Below are 13,635 nucleotides of genomic sequence, written 5' to 3'. Positions count from 1 at the left end.
TATTTATTTATCTCATTTCCCCTCATCTCGTGACGGAGTATCATATTCCATCTTTGAAGAAAACCCAGGTAAAACCTTTGTTTTCTAGAGGTAGTACAGGCTTCCATCTGCTTACCTGTGTAAAATCTCTAAGGCAGAGTTCGTGCAGACATTCTGCTTCAATGCCTGATGCTTAAACATATTGGAAACCAGCCACGAAATTGAACACTTGAATTTGTTAATCATTCTGGGAAATGGAATTCATATTTCTTCCTTACATTATAACCCATACATAACCCACTAGGTGTAAAACCTTTTCACTTTAGGTCATGTGATACAACTCTGTTGTTAGTAAAAGACCTTTTCAGAAAAACAAGCTAGTTTACTAATTAGAAGTTAGGGAAATTTTCTGCAGGAGATTTGCACCCTTTGGAAAACAGGTTCTTTAATCCAGTCTTTTAAAATTCCAATGTTTAAAAACATTTCAGTATCACCACTAAGTAGAGAGACATGATGCATCGGTAGTATATTTATGAGCAAAAGCTGTTGATTTTTTTTTTTTTAAATTATCTTCTTTAGTAAAGATTGCAAGGAAATGAACTAAAGTGTTGACTGTGATTATATTTGAATGATAGGACTGTGGGTAATTTCTTTCCTATCATTACAAATTTTCTTCAGTGTATATTGTTTTAAATGGATAGAAAAATTTAAACAACTATTTCTGTAAAATTTCTCTGTATTTTGCACTTGCCTTACAAAAATCAAAGTAAATTGTCTAAAAGTAAATTGTAAATAAAGTTTTACTGGAATACCTATTTGCTTATATATTGTCTGTGGTTGCCTTGAAGCTCTTAGCAGATCACATGTGGCCCTAAAGACTAACATATTTATTATCTGATCCTCTAGGAAAAAGTTTGTTGACCCTGTGGCCTAGAATATTGAATTTTCAAAGCAGTTGGCAAGAGTATTTTTAAACTTTGGTAGTAACACCACATTTTCCTTCCTTTGTAGCCTAAGTTAACAATGGCAAAATGCAGGCGGAATGTGGAGAATTTCCTGGAAGCTTGCAGAAAAATTGGTGTACCTCAGGTAATAAATTTATCATTTCTTATATTGCCTAAATAGGCTTGGGTATTATTTTTCTAAAATTTTTCAGATGTGCGAGTATCTGAAACCTTACAGGACTGGCTTTAAGCGAAGTTGGTATAATTACTAACACGGTGTTGTGTTAACTAGCGTCAGTCAGTGTACTTCTGAGCAGTTTTCCTTAAGTATTTCCAAGGACCAAGCAAAGAAGTAATACACGTATAAATTTAAATATATTATAATACTTAAAGCTAAGTAATCAATAGTTATGTTGACATTTTCCTAAACCTTCCTACTTGCTGTTTGACTCGTATATATCTTCATACGTAAGAGTCTGGGCTTCAAAGTGAGTGCATCTCAGACTGAGAATGCCTCCTTCGGTTTCAGGTTTTTTAACATTTACTTTAATACTTTTTAAAAATGTTTATTTTGAAATACTTTAGGCTTAGAAAAGTGTTGTAAAAATAGCACAGATCTCTAATAGTAACTCCCTGTGCCCTGTGTACACTTGACCCTGGTTCTGGTACTGCTAACATCATCTACGTAAACATAGTGTGTCATCCAAACTGACCAGCACTGGGACACTGCTGTTAACTAGATCACAGACTGCGCTCAGGTTTCACTAGTTTTTCTACTAAGCTCTAATACTTTGGAATTTAGCACACAAGAGGCCATTTCTAGGCATTTGTCCTGCCCTTGAGATTTATTGTCTCCAGGTCCCTCAGATACAGCTTCCTTGCCCTTTAATAGTACAAGTAGTTAAACTTTATAGATGTGATTAAGAGACATGAACTTGATACACTTTTTATTCGGTTATCCTTTTAAAAACAATTATGTTAAGCCAACTAAGCATGGTACTCTTAAAAAATACTGTATTTAATGACATGAGACACAGATCCACTTAAAGAAATAACCACTTGGTGCTATTTGATACTTTGGTTCACTAACCATAACCCTTACATTCCTGTCATCCTGTTTGGTGTCCACCCTTCATGAGGAAAAACATGACTCTTTCCTGTCACCTTCTTAATTCTCTATCGCCTTCCCATCAGAACCCCAGGACTGGCTCCTGGACTCAACCCCAGTGTTGCTCTTGAACTTAAGCCCTTGTCCTAACAGCTTTCACGACAGTGACTCTTCCTTTACGTGGCACCCTGGTCCTCTCTCTTAGCTAACCTTGTGTTGAGGAGGTCACAGCACCGCTCGTCCCGTGGGCAGCCTTCCCTTTTCAGCCCTTGTACGTGCTGCAAGGTGGAAGAGAACGAGCCCGGCTCCGTAGAGCATCTGGCATGAGTCGCAGTGAAGTCCCACGATTGTTTTTTTCCCCTTTTATTAAGTAGATTGTAATTTTATTTATTTTTCACTGTTTTCTTTTGTGGGTTTGTTTTTTTTTAACCCGAGTTATAAAAAGAACTGAAATTTACATTTGCGGTAGTTAGCAAGGATCTTTTTTTGTTCCTGTGGACAAATTCAAAGCAGATTTTTCATTATTATATCCTATTGTTTTCTAAAGGTTCATCATTTCTTTTAGAACAAACCATTTTAAACAAAGAGAGCCTTAGTAAGGTTTCTAATCCGATAGCATGCATTTTCTCCATATTAATAAACAGGTTCTGATATTCAGAGGCACACGCTAACAGTCGGTCAGTGCTTCCTTCTGTGTGTCGGAAGATGTTCCTGCCTGATCATCACATCACACCAGCTTGCCCACGGCCTGCCCCAGTGGTGTACCACCATGTCCTGAATCAAAAGAATGTAGCACAGGTTAGTGCAGGGAATGGGAACCAGAGAAAAGAGAAGAGTCAAAAGAGGCACCACGTAGCTCAGGAGAAGAGTGCTGCAAACATCCCCAAACAGGACGACACGTGAGCACACGCGGCCAGCGTCAAACCCGTTCAAAGTACTGTTCACCAGCTTTACGGTCCTTGTACTTGCATTCCGGGCTTTAGAGAGCCATCATCTGTCTCAGATGTAAAGTCCATACACTGCAGTTCTTTCCCAACGTACCTGCCAACAGTCAGCAAACTACAGTCTGCCTTAAAATGCGCATTTGATTTAGCATTTGCCAAGCAATGGTTAACAGGATTGATTGTGGGCCAGCCTGTCCCTGTTCCTACCAGAGCTGTGCTATGTGAAGGCAGGAAACAGAAAAAAATACAAATTTAAAGGACTGGGTATTTTTCTAGGGTGGTCAGACTGGGGTTCTTAACACATCCTTCCTCCCTCTCGGTCTCCCCAGTCCGAAAGAGGAAGTGGGCAATCCCTGGAGGCCCCCCTTCCTCTCCCCTTCTGCCTTCCACCCAAGTCTCTGCCACCATCACCACCACCACCACCCCTTTTAGACCGGTTCCTCGTACACTGCTACTTCTGCTAAAAAATTAGTTATTTACTTAGAACAGAGTGAAGGAAAATGAACAAATACGTCGACTCATAGGTTCACAGTGGACTTCTCAGGTCCCTCTGCCCCAGGAGAAAAGCAGAAACCTAGACCACCTCCTCTTCCTTTGTTCTTCCCTACTTCTGGGTATTCTGACCTGTATCTAAACACCCTCTTCTCTTTGACTTGTAAAGAAAATCAGGGATATAATGTCACTTTTGAAAATGTGTAACATAAAACTTATTGTAAATATTTGTCAGAATTCTGTCCAGAGACTATAAAGGTGAACAGTTTCCCTTTTCAGTACAAGTTTTGAAGTGTTGATAAGTTCTGAATGAAACACTAAAGAATAAGATGACTCTTGAAAACCTCTGATAAGGCTGGGCATGTGGGTATTCTCTTTATTATCATGCTTTTATTAAGTATGTTACATTCAGAAAACTATAATGGGTGATAAAAAATGTCTGTTTGAGTCCAACATCTTATGTCCTAGAGTTATTATATGTTATGTGTTAAAGAATATTTTCCTGTTCTCCAGTCCAATTGTGTTTTTATTTACTTATTTAATTTCTTCGTCTGTGAGCCAGAGGGTCTGGGTGATCTGTAAGGCCCCTTGCCACTCCAGATTCATTTCGTACATATTAATAACCTGGACTCGAAGATGGGCTTGACATGATTTTGAGAGAAAGATCAAATCAGTCAGTACACCTGGCCTCCGGGTAGTAAGCTTCCTTGATCCGTAGGCTCTCCTCATTCTGTGGCCCTCCCTGATTTACCTGGCTTTCTCCGAACGCTTCCCTCTCCTCAGCCCACCCCCAGGTTTGGTCCTGCTTTCTGGCCCTTTCTTTTTTTTGTTAATAGGGGGGAATGAGCCGGGAAAGAGGTGGTTGCCTGGCCCAGACCTCACCACTTGTAGGTGTCCCACAACCCTGGGCCAGCACCCAGTTCTATTCACCGCACGCTGAGTGTTTTTTTACTGGTCACCAACAAGCCAGTTTTATTCTGTTTAGTAATAAAATCAAGCTCAGCACATGGAGGAGTCTTTGTAGTTCTGTTTTTCAGTATTTTATTTTCATTCTTCATAGTAAAAAATGCTACTAGGGTGTGTTTCTCTGAGTATGATTGAGATGATCATGTTGAATTCTATACTCAAATCTGTATTTCTGATCCACTAACTTTGTTTTTCTGTTTTCCTTTCCTGCTCACACTTTGGACAGGACAATCTTTGTTCCCCTTCTGACATCCTTCAGCTAAACCTCCGCGTTAAAAGAACTGTTGAAACACTACTTTCTCTTGGGGCACATTCAGAAGAATCCAGTTTTGTCTCTCTGTCTATCCAGCTTTTGGGTTTTGTGGCATTTTATTGTACTTTAATGTTAACTCTCTGTCTGCTTTATTACTGGATCTTTCCCCTCTAGCTGAAAGATCGTACTCCAGCGATTTTCCACCTCATTCCTGTGCTTGGTGAAGGAGGTTTGTCTCTCTTTACAAAGTATTTACATATGTGCTTCTTTTTTTCCTAGCCATCAAAGAGCTAACCAGTAAAGTAGATAAATCCTCCCCTCATATGTCCAGATGAACAGCCCAACACATTAGTAAGCATTGATGATTGCTCACAAAGAGTAAAAGACCAGCATTTTTTCCCCTGGTCTTTTGTCCATTCTCCTGGCCTGTGGCCTTGTTTCTCTTATCATAAGTGCTGAGGTGTCTCTGATACAATTCTGACCTGTTCTTAGAAATCTGACTTAGACCTTTATTTCCAAATGACATAATAAAATTCCCATGTGGCCATTTTCCAACCTTTTCAACAGCTGCTCATAAGGAAAATAGTTGTACCCTTTCCGGTTGGGGAGGCACTTGGTCACTTAGATCTCTGCATTGAGCTATGCCCTAAAATCCTGAAATCTGCCCGTATTGGTAGGCACGGGTCCACCTAAGCATTTACTGTCTGCACATCTGGAAGCACTGACCGTTTAATCTTAATAATTTTAATTTGATCAGAATGTTCAGTCCAAAGATCAGGTAGGTTCCTTAGATTGCTATTCTGAGTCCACTCTGTACATTTAAAATCGTCCACAACAAGCAGATGATCTGGAGCTGACCTTTCAGGAGTAGGCACCTGTCCAGATTTACTATGCTTGTTATCATTAGCTGAGCTTCACCTCTAGAATCCTATTTAGAATCCTATAAATTGAAATTTATGTAATTTCCAATATACTTGAACCATCTTAATAGGTGAGCTGGTATTGAATTAGGCTGTTGAGAAGGTTATATCTGAACAGTAGTAGCAGGTAAAGTATAAGGCAGCAGTCTCTGTTCTGTACCCAAGGCAGTGAGTGGGTATTGTCTTCTTCAGAATGTTTAGTATTTAAGCTGCTAGCCTTAATACTTGAAACTACTTTATGATTGCATTCAGATTCTAGTTCTCATAAATAGGATCTCTGAACATTCAGGAATCTACTGAATTCAAATATGAAGGGAAATTGCAGGGAACATAACACCCTGTTGTAGAAGTCAGCCTGAGGGTCTGGTTGCTTTCATTTTCTTCCATATCAAATGGGACAATTATTTAACACATTAAAAACGTATTTCCTATTAATGCCGAAACATTGAACACTGTGTTGAAAGCCAGTTTTATACAGTAGTAGTACCTTCCAGAGTTTGGGAGGTTTGCTTTGTTTTGATTTTAAGATGTCTTGAGTCAAAGATCATTCAGTTTTGTGGAGTTTTGTCCCTTTAGGAAATAAAAAACACGTGGTCCTGCATGTGGTTTGAGGGGAGTAGTTGTACATTCTCTTCAGAGCACACGGCGTTCCCTGTAAGCCGCCTGGAAGGTAAATGTGCATCTGGAAAGCATGAGCCTTGGGGAGAACAGCTAAACCACATGCAGCGCAAGGCACTCTGGAGAAGAGATCAGGGAATTGGCCTCAGAGAAAATACGCCTCTCCCAAGAGCAAAACACCCTGCAGGTTCATTTTAGACTAGTTCATCTGTACTGACAGTCAGTGGTACTCAAAGTATTTATACAAAGTTGCTAGTTTTATAAGGTCAAAGGATCGCAGTTACCTTGTTTTATCAAGATTAAGTATTAAAATTTTGAGTAAGAAGCATAAGGACCCATAACTGTTCAAAATAAATGTTATATTTTTTATTGCAACTAATTTTGTAAAACTTCCTAATAATACAGTAAAGTGCTAATGAAAAGTCCAGCCCTCTTCTTTAATAAACATGTGTAGTCTCCTTTTTAGTGGAACCAGAACTCTACTTTCTGTCCTTTGTGAGCAGTGTCTATTTTTCTGAATATTTAGTCTTAAAAGAAAAACCAATGATAGGTGCTATTCTTAAGCTCTGCCTTTTTCTCTTTCGAGAAAGGATTAGCCGAACATTAATGAGGCAAACACGATAGAAGTATTTTAACTTCCTTTAGGAAACATATGAACACCTTTGAAATATACGGTAATTAAAACGTTCCTGACTAAACTCACATCGTTGTTCTGTAGCATGATTTAATCCATTCGATACCAGGATATGAAATAGTGGTTTCTTCCTGTGTTCCCTGCCTGGTACAAGAGCCCTGATTTTCACAGTCAGGATTATAATGTAGCTGGTGGGCATCCCTCCCTCCCTCGTGCAGCCTGGCTTATGGCATGAACCCAATTACATCCTGTGGTATGTAATTTCGGGAGCACTTTCTCCTACAATGTTAGATCTTTCGGGCTTGAGCCATCTGGTAACTTGGAACTGCTTTTCTGTTTTCCCTGCCTCCGTTTGCTGATCTGCATTTTGCTCTTTTATTTATCGGGGATGAAGGATGTTGCTTTGACTCCATAGTATTCTGTTATCCTCTGTTGTATGTATTAAGTGTCTGTAACTTGTCCTTATTCCAGTTTTCAAAATGACCTGTATGTACGTTCAGTTGTTTTACTAAAGTGAGCGTCAGATGCCATCTCTGCGTAACTCGTATGAACAAAGGTCAGTTCCCCAGGTGCTGACCTGTCCTATCTCAGGTGACCGTTAGGAGGGAGAGAAGAGGTGCTTATTTTTTCTCTTCAGTTCGTTGATGTTCATCCTGTTTTCTCTTTTGTTTGTTTTTATGTTACGTTGTCCCATTTCAGGAGCAATTATGTTTGCCTCTGCACATTTTAGAAGAGAAAGGTTTGAGCCAGGTCGCAGTGACGGTGCAGGCTCTCCTGGAGCTTGCCCCCCCCAAGCAGCAGCACCACTTGTCTGCTGCGTGAGGACCCCCAGCACCTGGGCGCTGGCCCGGCCAACCCGGAGCAGGACGGGATTGCTGCTGCCAGCCGGCTGCTTACGCAAAGCTCTTGCGTGCTCTTACGAGGGACCGTTTCCATGATTCCTAACAGGAATACGTTGCTTCATTTCTCCATTTTAGGGGAGGTTATATCCATTTCCATGGGACTGTTTTAGGAAGACACAGTTGGTTTTCGCAAATGAAACTTAACTCTGTCATTACTGAGAACCCGACGCCGAAGCCTAAACTGGCTGTGCTTTCCTAGGGAGCAGGCTTGTCTCCCGTTCCAGGAAGAAAGCTTCTCAGAAGGATAGTTAGCTTTCCTGAAAACAGAGACATGTTACTATCTGTACCTGTTTCCTGTTTCTGGAACCCACTGGTTTCCAAAACTGGCTGTTCATTAGAATCTCCTAGAGCATTTGTGAAAATGTAGATTCTCATTCCAGTAGGTCTAGAGCGGGGCCTGGGTATCTGCATTTTCAACTGACATAGTGAGACCACTTTCCCAAGCCGGGTATTTTTTGTTATGATGTCGAGAGTAATGACTCCACTATGTTTGTCAGCCGCATTTAAAATCAGAAGCTATGTTACGATTACTTGGGACTGTCTGTCCAAGGCAAAACAAATACAATGTAGAAGGCCTAGATTTTTGCATAGTAAAGCAACGAGAGAGGTAAGTTGTATTTAAGGCCAGCGTCTTAGGCCTTCCCCGAACTTCTGTCCACCACCACCACCTAAAACTTGGTTCTCATATGTGACATCCTGCTATTATCTGAACATTATAAACAAGCATTCTACACACAGGTTCCAAATCCTTAGGATGGTAACAGGCACTGCTCAGCGTCATTTCCACTGAGCTCCCCCACCGCCTCCCCCACGCCACTCCCAGGATACCGGGACCCGCAAATACCTTCCACTCACGGCAGATACACTTCCAGCTCCCTGACCGATGGAAGACTGTGAAAACAGAGCAGAAGGAGTAAAAGAGAAGCCAAGTTTCTTAATTTCTTTCACGTAACTGCCAGTTTCCAGGGCTGACTTAAGGCACTTGTGGTATCTTAAAAAACCGTGTGCTGTCCCTATATGTAGCTCATCGAACTCTACCACGGGTGCCTTCTTCATTCCGCTGTGGGCCACGTCAGAGGGCGCAGGGCTCATGGAGCACAAAGCCAGGAACCTTTGTTCAAGTTTAAACCACGAAGGTCTTTCTTACCCTAATCTCTTGAACCCCTTTTAGTTGTTAGCATATCTTTTGGTATTCACTGCCTTTATAAACCAAGTAAATAAGAGTAAGTGAAGATGCTAGTTATCTGAGATTTTTTTGGGGTTGTGAACTATTCTGGACTTTCTTTACCAGTGCATGCATTTGAGCAAAATGTTCTCTCTTTATCATGTAAATGCAACATCTAAAAGTAACTGGATAAAATCTTGTTGAGTATCTGGTCAAAATAATGTTTTCTCCCTGTTCTCACAGGGAAACAAGTTCAGTAGAACATTCCACTTTGTCAAAGTTTAAAATTAAAGAACATAAAACATCTGATCTCAAAGCCCCACTGACCTTACAGAACAAAAGTAAAATGTTTTTTAACTGCTTAGAGCCAGACCCCGTTATATTTACAGTTCTAAACAGAACCACCAATCAAAGCGACTTGTTTAGAATTTAGCTGTGTGCATTTTTAAACTATAGGTATTTCTCCTTCTAGTCAACATGAAACCTCAGTTCAATTTCCAAATAATAGAAGCCATTTGAAAGGAAACTCAGCAAAGAACAGGACTGTTTGTCACCTATTATGCAAGGAGTAATCCCAGAAGACATACAGAATGCAACATTTGGAAGATTTCCAACTATTTATCCCATAGGAATAAGTGGAAATTTCCACTTATTTCACATCTTATACATAACGTGCAACCTTATTAATGCATTTTTATCAAACTAATGCAAATTTATATTTGAATTACTAGAAGAAAATTGTGTACAGTTTTGGTTGATAGTGAAAGAAAAATATCAAATGTATTTCTTTTCTAAGTCAAGATGCAAAAACATTTCGTGATGTTTTTGCTAGAACATTTTTGTATTCAGTGTTCTGTACGTACCTTTTTTTTTTTTAATAAACTGGAAAGAAAATTTAACATTTAGCCTTGCTAGACTCCAGTGTAAGATAAAGGTGCTGTAGTGGTTCCACCCGACCATTTATGAGCTTCCTACTGAAGCAGTGGCCAGCCCAGCGCGGAAGTATGAACAAAGAGGAGGCTGAGTGCCCACCCACCAGGGCCCCTGGCAGCTGCGGAGACTGTAAGTGAGCAGGTTCTCTGGCAACAGCTTCTGGCTGGAGGGGCCGTTGTTTGGCTAGAACAGAATAGGGGGCTTATTAGGAGGTCACTCTCTTTAACAGCTTTTTAAAATACAGCCTCATAGCTAACTAAGGAGTCTGTGATTTCTCTTACTTGCTACAGCTCAATAGTGACTAATGACATGTGACTACGCTGATGAGTAGGACAAAGTTTTAACAACTAAGTGCTTAAAATGGTTATAGCAATGAAGGAAAACATGGATATTTAGAAACTTTTTTATATACTTATTGCAGTGAGATGGTTTACAGCAGATTTTATTTCTGAAAATGTTGTAAACATGTAATTAGTAAAAGATTTTGTAAAACATTGTCCTATATTTGTATGTCTGTAAATATAATGCATAAGTTCTAAGTATAAATATGTCCATATCATGTATGTTATTTTAAATTGCCTGTATGCCACCTTACTTGTTGACATGAAAATAAAAGCCAACACTTCAATCGCATGAAATAAAGACTGACTTGAAAATGTTTGTACCTAAAGCATGGTTTCCTTGGCAAAAATGAAAGGTTACTTAGTTCCCTGGAGGGAACATCAGTAGAAACTGGTTCCTCATAACAGGCCCTTGAGATCAGTTTTGTGTTTTTTTTTTTTTTTTACTTTTGTAAAGAAATATAGATAACAGTATTGCCCTGTATTTGGAATTACGTATAAGGCTTAATTCGTGAAATACATATGATGCAATGATGCATTTGGACACTTTTCTCTCAGAAATTACCAACTGTGCGGGGCACCTGGGTGGCTCAGTGGTTAAGCGACTGCCTTCAGCTCAGGTCATGATCCTGGAGTCCCGGGATCGAGTCCCACGTCGGGCTCCCTGCTCATTGGGGAGCCTGCTTCTCCCTCCGACCCTCCCCCCTCTCATGTGCTCTCTCTCTCTCTCTCATTCTCTCTCTCTCAAATAAATAAATAAAATCTTTATAAAAAAAAGTTTTAGAAATTACCAGCTGTGCAATAGGGAAAGCTTTAGCATCCCGAGACATTCTGCTTGGATTATCTTTACTCTTTCAGTCATAATATCCTGCAAGGTGAGAATTTTTGAGGAAGCAAAGCAGGCGTAGACCCCGGTGTCTCACTGATCAACAAGCTCTGCAAGCTAGTCTGCCAGCAGGCCTGTGTCCCCACCTTACTAGGTTGTACATCCTAACATTTCTGTTTATTCTAATTCATTATTTTTTAAATTTATAATTTATATCCCTATTTCCCAGAAAAGGAGCTGAAGCAACCTATAATAAGATAGGTATTCCATGCCCCCACCACCCCAACAAAAACACCAAAGTGGTAATAAACCTAAAAGACAGGAAGGAACCAACCTTTGGACCTTATACTGTGTCTATATTATGCTAGACACTTTATAAACATTATCTTGTAATTCCGAATGAACACTTGACTTTTGTTCAAGAGTTTTTTCACCGTAGACAAATGACAGAATCCGAGACATTACAGAAATTACTTAGTTTTAATGCATCACAATAACTAATAAGCCCATGAACTTTTTTCTGGTAAGAAAAAGCAAGAGAAATCTTTGCAAGGCTCCTAGCAATACTTCTTCCCAGCAAAAGTTTTTCAAAATATGAAGCAGCCCTAAGTCGATGGTATACTCCTAATTCAGGGCTTGAAAACTAATGCAACAGGCAAAGGGAAGGAACCGGGCAGCACCTGGGAATGTCCACATAAGAAACAACCTGCAGATAAAGTTATCTGTGCTGCTAAAGTTTCTTCCTCCCTTCAAGTCCTCCTCCCCGTCTCCAGAAGACCAGGGGAAAAGACGAGAACTCCATCACTTTTTCTTGCCTTTCCGCTTGTCCTTGTCTTTGCCTTTACCTTTAGAATCCTTGCCATCATCTTTGTCCTTCTTAGGCAGTCTGAAACCACCAATTTCCCTCCGTATCATAGTGCCTCGCCACCAGGCCTGGAGCTGGAAGAGAAAGGGGGAGTGAGTACAATTCAGAGTAGGCCTGCCAAGCTGCATCCTTTTCGCATAAGGGAGTTGTCTTTTTTTTTTTTTAAGATTTTATTTATTTATTTGAGACAGAGAGAATGAGAGACAGAGCATGAGAGGGAGGAGGGTCAGAGGGAGAAGCAGACTCCCTGCCGAGCAGGGAGCCCGATGCGGGACGCAATCCAGGACTCCAGGATCATGACCTGAGCTGAAGGCAGTCGCTTAACCAACTGAGCCACCCAGGCGCCCCAAGGGAGTTGTCTTGTCATAAAGTAACTTCTGTCTGAAGAATGGTGTGTGTCTGAAACATGGAAGCAGCCAAGCCCGCTCTCCCTCCAGCAACGCTCCCCTGTTTGCTGGATCCACAACTGAAGCCACGGACTCCTGAGTAAAGTTCGCAAGGAGTAAACATAAGGAAAAGGAATCTGATTAGGCCATTCTTTCCTTTACACTTAGAAACCTGGTTCCCATGTACTGCTTCTCTTTAGGAACATCCAAGTTCCCCACATCCAAACCATTTGATCCAAAAGCAATGTTAGTTAGCTAGGCCAGCAATTGGTCAAAGATAATTTCGATGACTTCAGTAGGCTTCCTGGTGCATTTCATGGCTTTAATGATTGATAAAAGGATCAGTACTCCTCTTTCGAAAAGGATTTCGATAGCTGCTTAAATATCTGTCATTAAACACAACTCTTCTGAATATAGTCTGGGCTACTTTAAGATCAGACTAAGCCCTAAAGACTGGGAGCAAATCCATTAGTGAAAACAAGTTTTCAGCTAGTCCTTACATTTTTGCTCTAAATCAAGGAATCCTGCCAAATAAAAAACACCAAAGAGGCTCGATAAATCCTTGCTAACTATACATCTGCCTCTCTCCTAATAGAAAGCTCATGTTTAGGTTTGGATGCCTGGTTCTAAATGTACTTTAAAGCTTTCTTAATCTACCCCATAACATATATATCACAAACTACTGTTTGCACACTAGGATCTCAGCAGACCCTCCTCTTTCAGAGAGAAAGGCAATTCTCTAAACAACAGTCCTGGTCCAGCTAATGTTTATTTTTGCTTGAAAATATTTCCCAGAATCCGACCTGCCAGTTTCAACATGACTAATATACATGAGTTCATAGAAAATTAAAATTTTTTTTTTTCTAGACTGCTACTTATTCCCTCCACCTTTTTGTGAAAACAGCTCTTATCAGAACCTACCAGATAGCCTGGGCTAACATATAAATAGGATTTTGAGAAGCTCCTCCAGGGGCGCCTGGCTGGCTCAGTCAGTAGAACATGTGACCTTGATCTTGGGGTCATGAGTTCAAGCCCCACGTTGGGGGTAGAGTTAGTTAAAAAAAAAAAAAGGCAGCAGCAGCTCCTCCAAGAGCTGTTCTGATTATAAATAACATTCTTAAATTTGACCTTTGGGAGCAAGCTCTAGGTCCTGCTTCCCCTGCTAACCACCACTTTCCCCTGGATTAAGAGTTGGGGACATGTCCCTTGCTATGTGAACTATTTCCCTGCACCAAGGACTGCAGGCAAGTTCCAGTAATAACAAAAGGCCATCCTTCCTTAGAGATCTCCTGTTCCATGCTTCAAAATAAATGAGAGAAACTTTGCGTTCCTCAGTGTTAGGCCAGCTATTGAATTGAA

General features: G+C 40.5%; 2 protein-coding genes across 15 annotated transcripts in view; one reads left to right on the top strand and one right to left on the bottom strand.

Moving 5' to 3' along the window:
- Positions 1 to 10,502, top strand: part of LRCH3 (leucine rich repeats and calponin homology domain containing 3) — a 120,954-nt gene extending 110,452 nt beyond the window's left edge. For 5 of the 8 annotated variants that reach the window (XM_045903039.3, XM_045903037.3, XM_045903040.3 and 2 more), the window contains 2 exons: positions 991 to 1,068; positions 7,558 to 10,502. In XM_045903039.3, the coding sequence (XP_045758995.1) occupies positions 991 to 1,068; positions 7,558 to 7,680 (201 nt within the window). In that variant the 3' untranslated portion in view covers positions 7,681 to 10,502. Of the gene's footprint in view, positions 1 to 990; positions 1,069 to 2,675 lie in introns of all 8 variants that reach the window. The other 3 variants (XM_045903041.3, XM_064574133.1, XM_064574087.1) reach the window with 3 other exon arrangements.
- Positions 10,503 to 11,491: 989 nt separating this feature from the next.
- The window catches only part of IQCG (IQ motif containing G), a 46,058-nt gene continuing 43,914 nt past the window's right edge, over positions 11,492 to 13,635 (bottom strand). For all 7 annotated transcript variants that reach the window (XM_064573535.1, XM_064573652.1, XM_064573558.1 and 4 more), the window contains one exon: positions 11,492 to 11,964. In XM_064573535.1, coding sequence (XP_064429605.1) covers positions 11,827 to 11,964 — 138 coding nt within the window. In that variant the 3' untranslated portion in view covers positions 11,492 to 11,826. The remainder of the gene's footprint in view (positions 11,965 to 13,635) is intronic.

This window comes from Mirounga angustirostris, unplaced genomic scaffold (genome assembly GCF_029215605.1).
Source record: "Mirounga angustirostris isolate CCGP_5_RB_7025 unplaced genomic scaffold, mMirAng1.0.hap1 SCAF_1, whole genome shotgun sequence".
Taxonomy (NCBI): domain Eukaryota; kingdom Metazoa; phylum Chordata; class Mammalia; order Carnivora; family Phocidae; genus Mirounga; species Mirounga angustirostris.
This window is presented reverse-complemented; position numbering and strand designations above follow the sequence as displayed.